Source organism: Polypterus senegalus, chromosome 16 (genome assembly GCF_016835505.1).
Source record: "Polypterus senegalus isolate Bchr_013 chromosome 16, ASM1683550v1, whole genome shotgun sequence".
Lineage (NCBI taxonomy): Eukaryota > Metazoa > Chordata > Cladistia > Polypteriformes > Polypteridae > Polypterus > Polypterus senegalus.
In genome coordinates this window covers 54955857-54976636 of record NC_053169.1, presented here as the reverse complement: position 1 = coordinate 54976636, position 20780 = coordinate 54955857, and the positions used below count along the sequence as shown (strand labels likewise).

The window sequence follows — 20780 nt, the reverse complement described above, 5'->3', positions numbered from 1 at the left end:
TTACTATTTAATTTAATATTGCTAGAAAAGGCCCAGAGAAGAGTGATGAGGCTGATTCCAGGGCTACAGGGGATGAGTTCTGCGAAAAGAGTAAAAGAGCTGAGCCTTTACAATTTAAGCAAACAGAGATTAAAAGGAGACAGTGGATTGAGACTGTGACTTTAAAATGAGCTCAACAAGAACATGGGGACACAATTGGAAACTTGTTATGGTAAATTTTGCACAAATGTCAAGTTTTTCATCACACAGTGAACTACAATCACATGGAGTAAGTGACCAAGTAGTGGGATAGACAGCATGATTCCAGGGCTTCAGGGGATGAATTATGAAGAAATATTAAAAGAGCTGAGCCTTTACAGTTTAAGCAAAAGGAAATGAAGAGGAGACCTGATTAAAGTGTTTAAAATTATGAAAGGAGTTAGTTGAGTGGTTCGAGTCAGTTACTTTAAAATGAGTTCCACAGGGACACAGTTGGAAACTTGTTAAAAGTAAATTTTACACAAACATTAGGAAGTTTTTCTTAATACACACAGAGCTATAGTCACATGGAATAAGTGACCAAGTAGACAGTAGGACTTTAGGGACCGTCAAAACTCAACTTGATGTTATTTTAGAATTAAGTGGATGGGACTGGTGAGCTTCGTTGGTCTGTTTGTGCATAAAGCTGCAAAGGGCTACAACAGTTAATCATCATTCAGGCATTCTCCAGATCAGCAAATGTTTCTTGTCAATAGCAAAGTGAAAATGTTTGAGTCTTTTTTTTTTTTTAATTGGTCAGCATATCTCTAAACCACACCTCCACTCTCGTCTCATTGGTTGAATTCCAAGTTTGCTAACTCCTGACTCCAGTTACGTTCTTGTTAAAGCCATCAGCCTACAGGTTCTCATGCTTTCTCCAACCTACTCTGTGCATGTTTGAATGAGGAATTCAATAAGTACAATCATGATGCAATAATTTGTGTGTTATTAGTTAAAACAGATTGTGCTTGTTCATTATTATATCTTAGGTGAAGATCAGAAAATATTTTAAGACAAATTTATGCATGAATGTGGGTATTTCCAAAGGATCCACATGCTTTTTCTTGCCACTGTACATTTGAGAATAGATTTTCCAGTTCTGCCTGAACATTTGAATTCATTTATCTTATCGAGTTTCTGCTTCTACATTGTAATTCTTTGTGAAACACATTTTTTTAATATTAATGTCCTACTATCTCCACCAGTTTAATCTGATGACATGACTTTCATCCTTTAAGAATGTCACAGACCTCCTGGGAAATTATAAATCATCTTAGAATGGAGAGGACTTGGTGAAATTTGATTCCAAATGAATCACAAGATGATGACCTTAGATTCTGTTAACATATTCTGCAGGTGCTGGCTGTACTTCAACTCCCTGATATTATAAAGCAGGGAGCCATTGTGTGGCTTTGTCTAGTGGACATTAGCACCTAGAATGTTCTTTTCCTAGAGGACTGGGTTAATGTTTTCTTAGGCACTGAAGTGAGGTTAACTTAACTCTTTTAGGGCTGATGTCGACTTTTATTCAAATTCAGAGGTAGAGGATGGTAATCAGCTATAAACTGTGACAAAAATCACCCTTACGTTTATATTTGACTCTCTTTGCTAGAAGTAAACTTAAGCAGCTTAGTTGATTTAACCTTGATTCCCTGCATGGGTAGGGAAGAGCAAAGATCCTCTAAAATGGCGTTGACATCTGGCGATAGACTAAATACTCCATAGACATTTTACAACATATCACTGAATCGGACTCTGACTTGTCAGACTTGGAATTTGATACAAGTGATCAAAAGATGGACATCAAAAACAAAAGTGAGGTACCAGCATCAGCTGATCAGTTCCCAGTTGATCGTGGTGTTGAACACGTTTGTGTAGCCGATATACCTACAGCAGTGTTCGCCTGTGTTGACAAGAGGTACAAACCATATTGCGTCGCACTGCAACTGCCATTGCTGCCCAGCGGTTGTACGAAGTCCGCCAGACAGCCGACCCACCGTGCATTCCTGCAGGCCATCGAGATGCCACGGCCGCCAGAGTTGCCGAACATGCACCAACAGCAGCTACAGCACATGGCAACAGACGTTTTATGTTGAAACCATTGCTTTGTGTGCGGTTCAGAGAAATTCAGCCCTCAAAGAGTTAAATTGAAGCACTGAGCCAGCTGGAGTGGAAGGCCCAGGCTGCCGTCTTTTTGAAACCTCTGCTGGAGTGGTTGCAGTGCACATGACAGGCGCACCTTACACATATCAAGCGAAACCTGTAAAACGGTTAATGACTTACTGTAGGTGGAGTCCCAAGTTTCTCACCCAAGGTGAAGAAGCAATTAATTTTCTATGACTGAGTTTTCTTTCAGTGTGTCTGCTGCAGTTGACTGGCTGCTAAAAAAAGAAATGATGTCAAATGAACCAAGACTATTTATTGCATATGCTTGTTCCCTGTAGCACCCTCTTGATAGTGATGGCTGAAACTGACGTTTTTGCTGTTTGTCATACAGTGAATTTACTCTACCTTTGGTGATGTGACAGAAAAACAAGGGTTCAACTCAAACAGTATATGTAGTTAACCAGTGCCTTCTGTCAGCTAAAGCATGAACGACTCCAGACCCTCTCTGCTCCACAGTTTAAGAATTTCAAATCAAACAATTCAGACATCATGATTCAAGCGCGCATTGTCGACTTTCATTTAAGGGGATTTGCACACATTTCAGTCACAGCATGTAGAAATGACAACACTTCTTCTCCAGTCAACCACTCCTATTTCAGGGCACCATAATGTCTGGTGCAATTGGCCTCACAGGTGTTTGTGATTCCTCAGGTGGGTTTCATTGCTTCATAAGATATCTCGGCTTGCTTCTATCCTTTGGAGTCTGTAGTTGCCATTGTTCAACATGAGGGCAAGATCTGTGCCAGTGAAAGGAGCCATTATGAGGCTCAAAAACAAGAATAAAGCCATTGGAGACAACAACAAAATCTTGGGGTGACCCAAATCAACTGTCTGGAATATCATGAAGAAGAAAGAACACACTGATGAGCTCAGTAATCACAAAGGGACTTGTAGGCCAAGGAAGACCTCCACTGCTGATGACAGAAAATTCCTCACTATGGTCAAGAAAAGCCCCAAACACCTGTCCGACAGAGCAGAAACAGTCTTCAGGGGGCCAATGTGTCTGTGTGTGTCAGAGACCACTATCAGAAGAAGACTTCACAAACAAAAATACAGAGGAGACACTGCAAGATGTCAGCCACTAATGCTGGATGGCCAGATTACAGTTTGTAAGAAAGGACTTCAAAGAGCCTACAGAATTCTGGGAAAAGGTCTTGTGGACAGAAAAGACAAAGATGAACCTGATCATAGTGATGGCAAGAGCAGAGTGTGCAGACCAAAATTAACTGCCCAAAATCCTATGTAGACCAGCTCCTCTGTTAAACATGGTGCGAAGGGTTTTATGGCTTGGGAATGTATGGCTGCCACAGGTCCTGGCACACTTCTCTTCATGATAGAACTGCTGATGGCAGCGGCACAATGAATTCTGAGGTGTGGAGAGACAGCTGATCTGCTCAAGTTCAGTAAATGTCTCCAAACTCACTGGACAGGACTTCATCCTCCAATAAGATAATGAGCCAAACTCACTGCTGAGGCAACACACGAGTTTTTCAAAGATACAAAATGAAAAGTTCTTCAATGGCCAAGTCAGTCACTTCATTTAAATCCAATTGAGCAAGCAAGCCCCCCAAAATAAGTAGGAGTTAATGATGGCTGCATGAGAGGCTTAGCAGAGCATCACCAGAAAAGACCCTCAGCACCTCAGATTTCAAGCAGTCATTGCATGTGAGAATATGCGACAAAAAACTAAATATGACAACAGCTTTAATGGACCTGCCATTGCTGTGTCACAAACATTATGGTGTCCTGAAATGGAGGGACCCTGTAGAAGAAGTGTTGTCATTACTACATGGTGTGACTGAAATGTCTGTAAATCCCCTTAAATGGAAGCCTGCAGTGAGCACTTTAATCTCGGGGTCTGAATTATTTGATTTGTGATTTTTAACTGTGGAGCAAAGGGGGTAATCAAGGAAAAATGTCTCTGTCCCAAACATTATGGAGGGCACTATAATGCTTTTAAGGTTAGAGTGGCATGTTGATGATCACAAACATATTGCAGATTCCCCTACTGTTATAGTTTGTTTCTTAACATCTTTTTCCAAGCCTGAATTTTTCTGGAGGAGGATCTTCATAATTGAAACACTTTCTTCCAACCTCTTCATAGTTTCTAACTTGGTGTTTCTTCACGAGGTCTTAATATTTGCTTGTTTCTTATAGGAATGTTTATGGCGAGTCAGATATATCGACCTCGAGTCGACAAGTGGACACCATAGTAGACTGTAAGCATCCGCTGGCCTTTTCCAAGGAAGACTTTCTGAAGCTGATGATGCCTGACAGCCTACTTGTGGATGAAAGCAACAGAAAGGTTAGCTGTTTTTATGTTTCTTTCTATGTGCAAGGAGCAGCTACACTGAAACACAAAGACATGTTCTAAAGTAATTTTACGAAGTCAGCAGTTATGGAAAGGAAGGACAGGAAAATGCGTTCTTGAAGAACCCATGATACCAATAGGACAAATAATTTAGCACAATTTCTGTTTTGAACATCAAAATACAGTTGTGAAAAAGTAAGTACACCCCCATGATTTTTTTTTCCTTTTTTCACATATGTGGACATCTCAAGATTTGATATTCATTTAAACAGTATCTATAGAAGATGGTTGCCATTTCCAGCTGTATAAGTAAAGTAAAGTAAGTCCATCCTAGACTCTAAAAGCTGGTATTGCTCCCTCAAGTCGGCATTTCTTATTACAGTCTACCAATCTCTGACATTGACTGGGAGAAAGTTTTTTTTCCCACTCCATCCTGCAGAATTCTTTCAGTTTTCAATATTTGAGGGGTGTCTTGCATACACATCCCATTTCAAACCCCCCATCTACATGTCCATGACATTCACAACTGAGCGCTGAGTTAGCCATTCCAAAACCCTCTGTTTCTTTCCTTTTCAGGCATTTTCTGGTGGACTTACTTGTATGTTAAGGGTCATTATCTTGTTGCAAGGTTCACTTCCAACTGAGTTTCAATCTTCTTGCAAATTGTCTCACATTATTCTTGGTAGAATGAATAGCTACAGAATTCTTTGATGGTGATCAGTCTAGGTCTTAATGTAGCAAAATGGCCCTAAAACCATAGCATTTCCACCACCACGCTTTATTATTTTTATCACATTCTTCTGGTCTAATAGTCTGGTTTTTCACCATATGGTACTGTGATCAAATACAGTGCCTCGTCTGTCCAGAACACATTGTTTCAGAAGTCCTGGTCTTTGCCTAATTCTGTAACCAGCGAATCATCCAAAATGTAGCCGACTCTGTTGCCAACTCCACAGCCCTGATTTCAGCATTCATCGTTTAAATCCATCTGTACCATTATCACAAGACCTTGTATATTAACACTAGTGTTGTCTCACAGAGTCTGGGCAGAAATATTCAGAGTGACAAGGATGCAAATTGGTTTTGGCCTCCCAAATCAAGTAAAGTTTCTTGTCACGTGTTCATACATTGAAGTCCATGTTTGCACATCTCGTCAGACAGTTGACAAAAATGTAATCTAAAACAAATCTATCTAGCAGGTAGCATACATGTGCACATATATGTATTAATATCTATGCATGTATATTTGCATATATGTATGAGAAAGCCCCCAAATATGATTTTTGGCCACATAAACCCGAAAAGCCATCATTTTGTAGGCGATTTTTGGACCACATCTTGTGCAGGAAATTACACCCTTATGATGAAGAAGGGTAAACCAATAGGTGTCTTTAGGAAATACGACCAGAAGGACTTGGAAGTTGTGAATGCCACATCGACCGACCCCAGGGGTTCACCCCCTAATGGGATATGAGCAGTAAAAGTTTTTCTCATTTTCACAAAACTTTCCAAAAATGGGGATCAGTGATATAGGCAAATATGAAGTGTCATTTCATGCTATTTCAAGGTTTGATCATGGCCATGATCATTATTTTGATATGTGATTCTTTTACCAGTGGTCCTAACCCAAATATCAGACCTTAGTTTGTGGGGTATTGTTTTAACAGATTTGAAGGTTGGTGATTTATGAATCATCTTTGTAATAGCAGCTATCCCATGTTGGCGCTGGGTCCGCTGACTGGCATGCATGGTGGAGAGCATCCTTAGGGTCTACGTCGGCATGCTTCATTTTCTAGGAATCTAGGCCTCTATTGATCACTGTCAGAGGGTGAACATTTACTACAAATCTAATATGCTATTATTAATCCCTGAGGGCAAATTGCCTTGTTGTATGAATTTGAGGTCAGAGCACAGGGTCAGCCATTGTACAGAACCCCTGGAGAAATTTTCGGATTAAAGGGCCCACCGGAGTAGGATCCCTTCTGACAGTAATGGGATTTGAACCGACAATGTTATAGATACCAGTGTTAGATCCTTAGCCTCAGAGCCACCACAACTGAGAATATTTAAACTTTTAAATTAAAGAGCATATTTTAGTATTAATAATAATATTTTGCTTATCATGTATTTTTACTTCTTGAAGTCAATCATTGTAGTTCTTCTAAACACCCCAAGTTAGGGTGGCTTGCGTTAACTGACTTTTTTTTTTTTTCTGCTATTGTACATTCTTTGACCAAATTTCTGGCTAGCCTGTAATTCCTCATGGGCCATTGGGGAGATGAGGGTTGATTATGTGCGCTATGTAATTCAGATGTGTTCCTTTAAGTTCTTAACTTCTTGCCATTCCTGGTTTTCTTTTACCTTTTCAAATTTATTATCATTCAGGAAGGGCCGTGAGACACACTCACACAATGGACTTATTTTTAGCTGCAGGATTATGCTTACTATTTAAAACTTTACTGATTTCTGTACTTTTTGATGCACATCCGGAAAGGAAGTGTCAACTGTAACTATTGTGTGCAAAGAATGACCTGCAGAGATGGGGATTACATCATTTTGGAACAGTATAGGGGAAGCGCCATGTTAGCACTTAACAATGGTGTTCATAATTTGCTGACTTATCCTGGCATTGGTCGCATCCTAACAGGTCTTGGCACTATAAAGTATGTGATTTTAGACTGTGCATTGGCTCAGTGCTGCCATTTGTATATGTGTGTGCCCTCTTGTGGTGTTCAATCCTTTCAAGGCTTGTTATCTACCTTCAAACCCTGAGGTTGTGGGTTTATATCCCGCCACTGACACTGGGGTGACCGTGAGCAAGTCACTGGACCTGCCTGTGCTCAAAAAGGAATAAAAAAAAAAGAAATGTAAGCAATTGTATCTTAAAAGTTGTAAGTTGGTTTTAGATAAAAGCGTCAGCCAAATAAACAAATGTAACTGCCGATTCTCAGCTGGCCAGGCGTGTGTGATATGGCCCTGGACTTGACTGGACATCACCAGCAACCATAAACAGAAGTAAAGGAGTCTGAGAATGTTAGCTTGTGTTACCCATCAGATTTATTTTTATACAACCAATGCAGTAGTCGCACCCCATCAAGTGACACTCACACTGGACAACATGTTTCATCAAAAGTTTAGCTTCCTAAAAAACTTCAGGCAATAATCATAGGCTGCTTCAAGCTGAACAGAAACATAATTTCATTTTCCGCTGTATCACGTACGAATTTTGAGAAACTTTAAGTGGACTTTTATTGAATTTAGTGTGTTTAACCCCTTAATGATACTGACACGTTGCATTAGTTCAGTTCAGCTGAAAACCTCTTACTGCCGATTTGACTCTTTTTGTTTGTGTTCAACAATAGTTGTCCAGTATTGATAGATTCCACTTGCTCTCCATCACTGAAATGTCCTGGTGAAAGCTTGCACCATGTTAGTCACCGACTAAACCAAGATTAGTAGTGAAGAAGTCCAAGTGTGGATGCAAAAGATTATTCTTCAGTACAGTGTCCTACTTATGGGTTGTGAAGGACAGCCGGGACCCATGCCCGGTAGGGACGCCTCTGCTGCTTATGTTCCGGGGGAGCCGCCATGGGAAGTCCAATACCTCCCCCGGGACGCTTGGTGGCAGCCTTCCTGGCCGACGGTGACTCCCCAACCGCCCACAGGGCTCCATGGGAGATGGAGTCCTCCACAGCTTGGTTGGGGCCCGGCGTGGCCGCTAGGGGGAGCTGCCTGCTTCCCACAGCCCGGCTGGACGAGCTTTCAGCCCCACCCGGAAGTGCAATTAGGACCAGGTGGTTAGCTATAAAAGGGCCCAGCCACCACCACTCGAAGAGCCAGAGTTGGGAGGAAGGAGACGAAGCTTGCCTGGGAGGAGTGGTGAAGAATTGTGGTTTGTGTTGTGTTTTGTTTGGTGCTTTGAGACTGTGTTTGGGCTGTGTGGCACGGGGAAGACGTGTCACACAGCTGAAGAAAAATAAAAGCCTGTGTGTTTTGTGCACGTTGCCTCTGCGTGGTCTGTGCCGGGTCGGGCGCTATATAGCGCCTTTTACAGGGTTTATATGTGTAGTTGCAACTCGGCAAAGAAAAAGATGAAGGCTGATGGAGATCAGCTGATATCACCAGAAATTGCTCTGCTCACAGCATTCAGAGGCAGACTCTGTACAGCCAACTAACGGAGTTCTCCTATTAGCTATCGCTGCAAGGCAATGGCATCTGAGCCAGATGCTGTGGGGTTACCATAGTGCAAATCTATGAACTGAGATACTTAATGGTGTGAGTCTACAGTCAATCACTTGGTGGCAAGGATGGGATTTCTTTCGTAGAAAAATGGAGTGTAGTGGCGATGCTGTGCAGAAAATGTAGGGACTGACAGAGAGAAATCAGCAGACGTTCCCAGGAAGCACTGTGGTGGCAATGTTCAGAACCCGCCTGTGCGGCTGACTGTTGGAGTTGTACTATTAGCTCAAGCTGCAAGGAGATGGCATCTAAGCCAGATGTTGCTGGGTTGTAACTGACCAATTTAAGTTTGCCACGTTGCAAATCTGTTAACTGAGATGGTTTGTGGTGCAAGTCCATAGCCAATCATTTGGTGATGAGGATGGGATTTGCACTGTTGACAGATGGCCCTCTCTGTGCAGCATGCTAAAGAGATCTCCTATTACCTCACACTGCAAGGAGACGGCATCCAAACAAGATGTAACTAATATGCAACTGACCACCATCAGTTTACCACAATGCAAATCTTCAAACTGAGATGTGTTGTGGTGTGAGTCCACAACCAATCACTTGGTGACGAGGATGGGATTTGCACTGTAGATGGCTGACAGTCTCTGTGGGGCTGGCTAATGGAATTCTCCTATTAGCTCATGCTGCACGATGGCGGTGCCCAAGTCAGATGTTACGAGTTTGCAGATGACCACCATCAGTTTACCACAGTGCAGATCTGCAAACTGAAGTGGCTTGTGAGATGTATGTATCAACCAACGACAGAACAGTGTGCTTGAAATATGTTATAAGCTAGTTGGATCTGTAGTTTGGTGCTCTCTAGTCAACAAGAAAATTCTCAACAACATCCATGAATGGCTTCTGTGTGATTTCCTCCTGCCCGTCTAGCAGATCTTCAAATCGCCTATCATTGATGACATGTCTGATTTGTGGACCAACAAAAATACCCTTCTAAATCTTGGCTTCAGTTATTTGTGGAAACATCTGTCTTAAATATTGAAATCCTTCACCTTCCTTGTTCATTACTTTCACAAAATTTTTCAACCATGCCAAATTTTATTTAAAGAGGAGGCAAAAATAACTTTGTTGGGTCGACAAGTGGCTTACGTGCCACGCTTTTTTTCCCCTTATGGCATGTCCTGTTCTTGTTAATGTAATGAGACTCTTTTGCATGGCTGGTCCATTTGCTGTACAGTTTCTATGCGAGCCGCGTTCTTAGAAGCGCTGCGCCTGCTGTTAGATCACCACAGATGTTCCCTTTGTTGTTATTCTACTATATGTTTACTTACAATATAAGAGAAAAATCACAAAAATAGGTGACTGTAATAAAACGGTGCCTGATATTTATTTTATTTGTAATAAGTATGCTAACAAAAAGTGTTCAGGAAACAAAATGTTTGCTGTCCAGAGTAATTAATTAGTACCAAATATGTCTGTGGGTGGCATGATGCTGTTGCTATTGTTAGTGCTACTCATTCAACCCCAAAGGCTTGCATTCAAATGCCAGCACACCAGCTGTCTGTGTGGACTTTTTACCTGCGTCTGAGGTCTGTGCAGATTCCTCACCATTTACTGTGTTTTTTGTAACACTTACATAGGCGCTTTCATACTGCAAGAAGTTTGTTTTCAAGGAACCAAAGACTTTTTGGACAATATAGGACATGGGCCAGTTGTGGTTCCGTAACTACATTCGTGTGTTGCATTCCTACCACACAACAGGAATATGCATTAGTGCAAAGACGAGTGATGTGGGGCATGACCGAGAGATCACGAGGGACCCCTCCACCTTATTGCTTTAAGGTGATTGTGACATCATGGGGGATTTTATTGCTTTGATGTGGTACTTGGTATGGCACACCACAGAGGCTGCTATGAAGACCAAAGCGGTGCGAAGTGAGGGAACACTCCAAATTCCAAACTACTAACAGATTTATAAGATGGCACCAGAGCTTGTGGTCAGCCAATCAGCACAATTCGTCGCCTCAGCCTCATCCATAGTAGTTCCTGGTTAAACGAAAAGTACATACCCTGAAGTAGGAGCTAAAAAATAAAAAATACCAGGATCTACAAATGGCCAGAGTTCTTGTGGTGGGAATGCTTCTAAGGTTTCTGAGTTTCTAAAATGTCTCCTGTTCTGGAAAAAGGTTCCTGTGGTGGGAAAGCAGCTCATGTGAATATTTGGTCAACTGGACATGTGTTCATGATCGGACTATTCAGTGGACTGGCATTCCTGCCTTGTGCCTGGTCCTACCAGGTGTGGCTCTGACACCTCTTAATAATAATAGTAATTCTTTGCATCTATATAGCACTTTTCTCAGTACTCAAAGTGCTCAGCAATTGCAGGTTAAGGGCCTTGCTCATGGGCCCAACAGAGCAGAGTCCCTATTGGCATTTACGGGATTTGAACCGGAAACCTTCCCATCACTCCAATTTAGATTAAGCAGATTGCAAACTAGTTGAGAGCTTCAATTGAGAATACCAGAATATCTCATTTTTAAATTTGCATACTCGGTCAGGAAAAGAAAATTGTGAACATGTTAAACATTTAAAAAAAAAAAAGGGGGGGGGACAATTGCATTTTAAAATTGTTAAATATGTTGTTTACTCTGCTTTAATTCTGCCTTTTAATAAATTATGTAATAAAAGATTGGTTTATCAACAGATATTTAATTGCTTTTCCCGCAGGTGGTTTTCTAATTCTGATTCATGTGCTTGGAACAACATGAGCTGTGCTTTTATTTTATTTTACAGTTATAACCTGCTTTGGAAGATTTTCCACGCAAAGAGAGATGGATCTTGTCTGAAGTATTCATTGCTTTGCCATTCAAATAGCAGCACACTCTCGTCTCTTAAATCGACACAGAATGGCGTGATATTAGCATGTCGTCATTTTAAATTAAAGTCAAATGAAGCAGTTCTAGCACGGCGTCAATGCAGGCTGCCAGGCTTGGGTAACCTCGTTCCATCCCAGCAGCTTCTCCTGCCATAAGGTCAGAAAGCATTCATTTAGGACGGCAAGAGTTATAAAAATTGTTATATTGTGGTAATTACTGAAGATAAGCTCTTCAAGACACTGAGATCATTAATAAAGTGGGCAGCGCTCCTTTTGAATCACTGATGGAAGTGTGCCAGAGCCAGCTGTGTGTGTGCAAATGTTCCTTCAGGCTCGGTCAGCTACAAAATGTGCCAGTGTATACCTCATTTACATAATATTAGTGAATCGGGGAGGGGACCCCTCGTGATTGCCAGTCGTATAGGTCAACTCGGTACAACCAGTCTGCAACTTGCCCCGACAAGCTCAAACCGGTTTGTCTTAAGTTGTAGTAGTGACTCGGTGTATGTAACAGCTGACAACTAGTCGATAAGAGAAATGACTTGCACAAAATTCAGTTTTCTGCGAAAGTTAGGTTTTGCTTAGGTAGGTGAAACATGATTTTTGCTTCCAGTGATATTTGTGCCATTCATGGTAATTAGACAGGCATTTATTTCTTGTATGGAAGCGTTTTCACACATTAATTCCGAATCTGTACCTGTACCCATACATCTGGAGCCAAAGCATCCCTGAAACGCGGCCAGTCGTCTTACTTTCAGGAGGATATCCAGACTTGGCAATGTGCTGTTCAGTTACCGTTCTGTCCGCGCACTGTCAGATGAACATCACAGCAAAAACTGTAATATGCACGTTTTAAAAAAAAAAAAAACACACAAAACAAAGAAAATGTAAAGAGAAATGAAACTGAAGCCCAATACGAGAGGCAGTCGGGGTTGATAGAACAGGAGAGGGTCAAAGCTGAAAGTACAAAGATAAACGTGGAATATGTCAGAGATTGTTATCCACAGGTCAGCTGTCCTTTAATCCCATTGCGTCAATTACACATGAATCCCGACTTTGGAGGCCACATGCAGACCTAACGACGGAAATAAACACTTGACGGCCTTCAAGGACCCAAAATCCTACCAAATCATTTTCACAGAAGACACATGTCAACGTCCTCATCAATAACCCATTTACTCTCAAGCAAAATCTGAAATCTAGACATTTACAAGTCTCTTGAGTAGATGACATCTATGGCCACTTGGAAAGCGTGTTTGCAGTCCTAGACAGAAAGATTGGAAAATGTTCTTTCTTTATCTATCAGATGTCACCAGTGGCTTCTGTTTATTGCCACAATGCCCTAGGATGTTAAGGAAAGGCGGTGCGAGATGCTGAATGGCTATAAAACAAGCAGAACTGAATGACAAACAATAACTATATATCCCAATAGTTAGCAAGAAGTAAATGAAAGACATGGGAAAGATGGGCGGTACATAAAAATGTTAGATTAGGGAGATAAAAAAAAAAAAAACGGAGCACATGCCTTACAATAACTGACTCCAGAAGAGCATTTTAATGGAAATGTCTTTTTATCTTATGGTTGCTCTCTTTACCATTTATGGATGCCACTGTGGCACAATGTCCATCAATTCTGCATGCAGATTTTTCAGTAACTCTAACAATAAGGGGGTGGGAGGGTGTCCCGTCTCTGTAAACTTCCAAATACACCTGTTTTCGCACCTCATCATATGTTCTACGTCTGGCTTCAGCGAGACTAACGCAGATCTGGCAGGTAGTAATGCCACATCCATCAAGGCTGCTAAAGCACTGACGTCGCACTGGCCTCACTTAGCATCGCGGGGCACCGGTTTTATGGAGTTTGTCTAAGCTGGCCTGTGATAAATCGTCAGTGGCATTGGGCAGGGTTTAAAGAAGTAATCGTGTCCGGGGAGTTGTGGGCTCCAATCGGGCGCAGGTGTGCGTGAGTGTGCTTCACTCCGGGGCTGGTTGGGGTGCCTGACTGATCACTAAAACCGAGCCTCAGCCAGGTGCCTCATTCACACCTCTACGGTGGCAATGTATCACATCCGCTGCAACTAGGCCAAATTAAAGGGAGCCTGCACAGGACAAGAGAGAAAACATAGACTGAGAAAGATGGAATGACGGAGACAGCACTAACATGAGAAACCAGCGTGCATTAGGGCGAAGTCAGGCAGCTGGGCAAAGAGCCCCCAGGATGAGTGCAGGGCCGACACTTGGGGTCTGAAAAACCGTTCCAACTGTGCAATTTTGGAGTAGCTGGAGTGGCTCAATGCTCGTTACTGCTGGATCTGAAGTGGGCAAGCCAGGGGGACTTTGCCTATTAGAAAAAGGCACCAGGACTTGCACGTTTTAAAAGGACAGTTTCCAGCTTTGATTTTTAACCTTGTTTTAACAGATTATTTGTTTGGGACGTTTAACCTCCACATCTAACATCGATTTTTATTGATTATTTAGTTATTTTCACTTTTGAATTACTTTTATTAAAAGCACTTGACACTTTTTACACCTACCCCTCTCTGTGTGTGTGTGTGTTTGCTCAGCTCATCTCGGTTTATGACTACCAATGGTTTTGGCTTCAAGAATCTCCCAGATGGAGCATGGAGCCGACCCGCATGGCAAAAATTTCAGAGAAAAATTAATTGAACCAAGCAAATTCGCTGCAAAAGCACTCAAATTTTTTTTAGTCAAATTTTGTCCATCCACACCTCTGCTCAGTAATATTTTTGATTAGGTTGATAGCCTGCTACTAGCACTGAACAAGAGGGCACTCCCTGCTGGGAATTTGGGAAACCTTAATAGCCAGGACATGCTGGGTAGCAATAGTCGAGGCTTATGGGAGTGCAGATTGGGTCTGTTAAGAAGCGAGAGGCCCATGATGGTCTGTTGTTTGCAGTAATCAATGGTTAGTGGCAGATTCGATGGCATCTGTCCTTCCAGCTTTTCAAGTAAACTCCTGCTTTCAGAAATTGTAAGCCACAGAAGCTGTCCTTTATGCCAGATACCCTTTGCATTTTTGTTCTTGAAAAAACAAGGCACTCCTTTCAATTGGCATGTTTGCTGTGTGGCTGTTTTACTGGCAACTGAGGACTTTGTGTCATCACTTAGTTGGCATTGTAGCTGATGTCACTCCTTAAACCTATGCTTTTAAATTACAGTATGAGTCTTTAGCAAAATGACACAGATATTTGCCTCATATGAGGACATCCCGTTTAAAGAGTTCTCCGTTGAACAAAACAAAAAATAGGTCAGAGTCGCATAATCCTGGTCATGGCGGATACTTTAATCCTTTTAGGAAGAATTTGACTCATCTTTGACAATTTATTGTTCTGATTTCTGTTGTCTTGCATAAGCATCTCGCCTGCTCCCATTAAGCTGAAGATAATGTGGGTTATGTAGGCATGACATATTTAAAACCAGCCAGCCAGCCAGCACCTGCTGCGCATTGTTGCATTTGCAAAATATTTATAGGTCTTGTTTGATCCTTTAATACAGTGCTGTTGCTGTGAAAACAACGAGCCGTGTCATGCACTGTAATTTGTTTTCCATTTCCAGTGCCTGAAATATCAATGTAGCCAATCAAATCATGCCACCCTCATGCACTGGGCATGCCAATGGTTGTACAGTATTTTCTAAACATCCAATTGTATAAAAAAAAAAAAAAAAAGTTTGAATATTTTAGCTGGAAATTTCCCAAAGTGAAAATGAAACCCTGCTGCACTTGCAGAATAATATTGGAAAGGAATGTCCTGCAGACAGCTTGATCTTTATCACACTCCGTCAAAGATCACTGTCGCCGGTGATGGACTGAATCTAATCATTTGGAAGTAAAACATAGTCAAAGTTTAAAAATAAAAAAAGAGTTTGTTCAGCATAACCAAATAGAAAAAAGGGGCTGGGGTTTGGGGGGTTGGCTAACATCAGCGTGTGCACGGCAGTGGCTTCTATTGCAAAACTATAATTCTGTCTTCTTGATTTGCAGGCCTGTTTTTGTCACATTTCTTTTGTGGAGGCTCTGAGGCTAGCAATCTGAAGGTTGATGGTTTAAATTCTGTAAATGCCAGAAGTGACTCTACTCCCTTGGTTAATTGAGCAAGGCCCTTGACCTGCCATTGCTCTATCCTGGGTGTGACGTTAATCTACACCCATCCCTGCAAGTAGGCCCTCCAACCTGCAGGGAAAATTTGGGGATTGGTGTTAGGATTGGCACTCCAGCCACCATTAATAACCTCCCACTGGTGCTGAGGTGTCACCTGCTGTACTAAGGTCCCAATGTATATACAGTATGTGCATATCTGTATGTGTGTGTGTGTGTGTGTGTATATATATATATATATATATAGATATATATATAGATATATATATATATAGATATATATATATATATATATATATATAGATATATATAGATAGATATAGATAGATAGATACTGACTGACTGACTGACTGCAGTGCATCCGGAAAGTATTCACAGCGCATCACTTTTTCCACATTTGTTTTATGTTACAGCCTTATTCCAAAATGGATTAAATTCATTTTGTTCCTCAGAATTCTACACACAACACCCGATAATGACAATGTGAAAAAAGTTTACTTGAGGTTTTTGCAAATTTATTAAAAATAAAAAAACAGAAATCACATGTACATAAGTATTCACAGCCTTTGCTCAATACTTTGTCGATGCACCTTTGGCAGCAATTACAGCCTCAAGTCTTTTGAATATGATGCCACAAGCTTGGAACACCTATCCTTGGCCAGTTTAGCCCATTCCTCTTTGCAGCACCTCTCAAGCTCCATCAGGTTGGATGGGAAGCGTCGGTGCACAGCCATTTTAAGATCTCTCCAGAGATGTTCAATCAGATTCAAGTCTGGGCTCTGGCTGGGCCACTCAAGGACATTCACAGAGTTGTCCTGAAGCCACTCCTTTGATATCTTGGCTGTGTGCTTAGGGTCATTGTCCTGCTGAAAGATGAACTGTCGCCCCAGTCTGAGGTCAAGAGCACTCTGGAGCAGGTTTTCATCCAGGATGTCTCTGTACATTGCTGCAGTCATCTTTCCTTTATCCTGACTAGTCTCCCAGTTCCTGCTGCTGAAAAACATCCCACAGCATGATGCTGCCACCACCATGCTTCACTGTAGGGATGGTATTGGCCTGGTGATGAGCGGTGCCTGGTTTCCTCCAAACGTGACGCCTGGCATTCACACCAAAGAGTTCAATCTTTGTCTCATCAGACCAGAGAATTTTGTTTCTCATGGTCTGAGAGTCCTTCAGGTGCCTTTTGGCAAACTCCAGGCGGGCTGCCATGTGCCTTTTACTAAGGAGTGGCTTCCGTCTGGCCACTCTACCATACAGGCCTGATTGGTGGATTGCTGCAGAGATGGTTGTCCTTCTGGAAGGTTCTCCTCTCTCCACAGAGGACCTCTGGAGCTCTGACAGAGTGACCATCGGGTTCTTGGTCACCTCCCTGACTAAGGCCCTTCTCCCCCGATCGCTCAGTTTAGATGGCCGGCCAGTTCTAGGAAGAGTCCTGGTGGTTTCAAACTTGATGATGGAGGCCACTGTGCTCACTGGGACCTTCAAAGCAGCAGAAATGTTTCTGTAACCTTCCCCAGATTTGTGCCTTGAGACAATCCTGTCTCGGAGGTCTACAGACAATTCCTTTGACTTCATGCTTGGTTTGTGCTCTGACATGAACTGTCAACTGTGGGACCTTCTATAGACAGGTGTGTGCCTTTCCAAATCATGTCCAATCAACTGAATTTACCACAGGTGGACTCCAATTAAGCTGCAGAAACATCTCAAGGATGATCAGGAGAAACAGGATGCACCTGAGCTCAATTTGGAGCTTCATGGCAAAGGCTGTAAATACTTATGTACATGTGCTGTCTCAATTTTTTTATTTTTAATAAATTTGCAAAAATCTCAAGTAAACTTTTTTCACGTTGTCATTATGGGGTGTTGTGTGTAGAATTCTGAGGAAAAAAATGAATTTAATCCATTCTGGAATAAGGCTGTAACATAACAAAATGTGGAAAAAGTGATGCGCTGTGATTACTTTCTGGATGCACTGTATATAGATATATAGATGGATAGAGATATAGATATAGATATATCTAGATATCTATACAGTATATCTATATCTGTGTGTGTATGTATATGTAGAATTGTTTTTAATTTTTACAAGGTGATCATTGGTTGCGTTTTTATATTTGGTAAATTGAAGTGCCTTTGTGTAACTCTGTTCTGCACTCTCTTCTTCACACATCTGCCCTTTTCTTTCCTACAGCATATTTTTTTCTGCTAAAATTTCAATTCAATGTCAACATTTTCAAAATGATCCTGCATGTGAATAATTTCAATTCCTTGATACCTTTTTTTTTTTTTCCCTCCCCGTTTCTCTAGTTATCTGTTGGGGAGAACCTTTCACCGAGGAGGTCACTGTACCGCACCCTGTCTGACGAGAGCATATGCAGCAACAGGAAAGGTTCCTCCTACGCCAGCTCCCGAAGTTCGATACTCGATCAGGCTCTGCCGAATGACATTTTGTTTAGCACTACGCCACCTTACCATAGCACTCTGCCACCTCGAATGTCCGTTAACTCATGCCCGTCAAACTTGAGAAGTAAGTGTTCATGTAATGTCATATTTCTTAAGAAAAAGAAAATCTGTGCTTAAGTGTTTAAATGATAGGAAATTACTTCTACAATGTCAATCTGTCAAGGTTATCGAATTGATAAAATCGGAATAAGATGCACATGAACGGTTGTGTGTCCCTGATGGCTTAAACATTGAAAACAGTGTTTTCCCACTGGATTTATGCTGCAGATGGAAATCCTCTGCAAGAGCCTCAGTGTTTGATCAGTATTCAAGGAGCTGATGTAGAGGTGGTCCACTCCTACAAGTACTTGAGGGTCCACATCAATGTCAGGTTGGACTGGACTCGTAACACAGAAGAACTGTAGAAGAAAGAGCAGACTGTTTCTAAGGACATGGTGTTCCTTTAATGTAGATCTTCTATAACTATGTGAAGGGCCAGTGCAGTTTTCTATGCTGGGTTGTGCTGGGCTGGTGACATCACTTCTAGAGAGACCCACTGAATCAACAGGCTAATTAAAAGGCCAGCTCAGTTACACACTCTGGAGTCCCTGGGTGTTATGGCAAAGGAAAGAATTAAAACAAAACTGAGAGCCATTATTAACAATGCTGCACATCCTCTCTGTGACACAACAATACTGAGGACTTTTAGCTAATAAATTACTCAGCAGAAGTGGGTCAAGAAACTCAATGGGGACTCCTTTATACCAACAGGGTTACGTCTGCATAGCACCTCACTGGGGCTGGGGCTGCCCTTCTGTCAGCTCTTACCAGGCTGGCCATTCTCCTTCTACCTCTGTCATCAACAAGGCCTATCTGTCAACAGAACTGCTGCTCTTTGAATGTTTTTTGTTATTCACTCCATTTCAAGTAAACTCTGGAGACTGTCGTGCATGAAAATCTCAGGAGGTCAGCAGTTACAGAAACACCCAACAACCATGCCACGGTCAAAATCACTGAGATTACATTTCTCCCCATTCTGGTGTATGATCTGAACATTAACTGAAGCTCCTGACCTGCATTTACAGGACTTTATGCCTTGTGCTGGTGCCACATGATTGGCTAAGTACATAATTCCATGGATAAGCAGCTCAGCAGATGTTCCTCATTTCCTCAGTGAGTGTATCTATCACCTCAACATTCTGCGACCCGTGCCTGCATTTTCTCTAAAAATGACAATTTTTTGTGTTCTTGAGGGTTTTTATAATCGCTGCAGATGGATATCTACCAGTAATGTCTCTGAGAGGATAGTGGTCAACTTCAGACCCCCACCCTGATGCTTTGAAAGCCATTCATTTCAGCATAGTCCACCTGTATAGATATCTTTTGTTATAACTTTATTTTGATGACATACTGTAGGTCACAAGATACTAAGCCAGGCGAACATATCTGTAGCTGAGCTTGTAACTGTAACCTGCTTCTCTGCATGACATTATCATCATTATTATCACAGTGTGGCCCTTGGACAGCAGTACTGTGACCGGCTTGCATTGGTTTGTGTATAAACACCTCAGTACTTTGGGATGTAAGCTGACCGAGCTGGTAAGCAGGTTTTGTAGCTTACTTTTATTTTAGACATTTGGCCACATACCAATCAGTAATCTATTATGATTTGCTTGAAAGCATACTCGTGTGTCTTTGGAATGCATTTTTAGTGCTGCACATTAACTTTTTATGCTTGAAAAAGAAATGCTAGAATCACTTTAATATTTTAGAGACTCCTTGTTTAGAATTTGTGTTCTTTTTTGCAGTTAACACAAGAAATAGATATGTAAGGCACTCTATAAACTGATAGATAGATAGATAGATAGATAGATAGATAGATAAGGCACTATATAAAAAGTGATAGAATGAATAAGTAAACTTGTCCCCAATAGAAAATGTGACTTTCTATAGAAGCTCATTAAATAACTGATATATATGTGTACAGTATATCTATATATGTATACATCTATCTATAATATACATACATACATGAATATGAAGGAAGTGGATGGAATGTCTGACTGACTTACTTGGCTGTCATAGTGAGGCTATTTGCTGGTGTATTGTTTTTGCTATAAAGGATCCCCCATAGTGTTTTCTGACACACTTCTGCTTAATAATTCATTAGCTGAAAGTGCTCAGTGTTGTTATTTCATGTGCAGCATTGTTCATAATGGCTCTCAGTTTTGTCTTCATTGTCTCCTTTGCTACGACCTCCAGGGGGTCCAGAGTGTGTCCTATAACTGAGCCTGCCCTTTTAATTAGCTTGTTGACTTGATGGGCCACTCATGAAGTGATGGCAAATCCCAGCCCACCATAGCGTGTGGCCATCACAGAGTTGTAGAAGATATGAAGGATGTCACTTCACACAATAAAGGAATGCAGTCTACTATGGAAGAGGAGTCTGCTCTGCCCTTTCTTATACAGCACCTCTGTGTTCTGAGACCAGTCCAACACGTCATTGATGTGGACCCCCCAAGTACTTGTAGGAGTCGACCACCTCTATATTCACTCCTGGAATAGAGACCAGGCATAGAGGCTCTTTGGTGCTGAGAAGGTCATTAAGCAGCTCCTTCGGTTTGCTGATGTTAAGTTGCTGACAATTCTCAATGTTCTCCCCCTGG

General features: G+C 41.7%; 1 protein-coding gene across 6 annotated transcripts in view; it reads left to right on the top strand.

Moving 5' to 3' along the window:
• The window catches only part of LOC120516360 (signal-induced proliferation-associated 1-like protein 2), a 282998-nt gene that overhangs the window by 240302 nt on the left and 21916 nt on the right, over positions 1-20780 (top strand). For all 6 annotated transcript variants that reach the window (XM_039737968.1, XM_039737969.1, XM_039737967.1 and 3 more), the window contains 2 exons: positions 4342-4489; positions 17980-18199. In XM_039737968.1, the coding sequence (XP_039593902.1) occupies positions 4342-4489; positions 17980-18199 (368 nt within the window). The remainder of the gene's footprint in view (positions 1-4341; positions 4490-17979; positions 18200-20780) is intronic.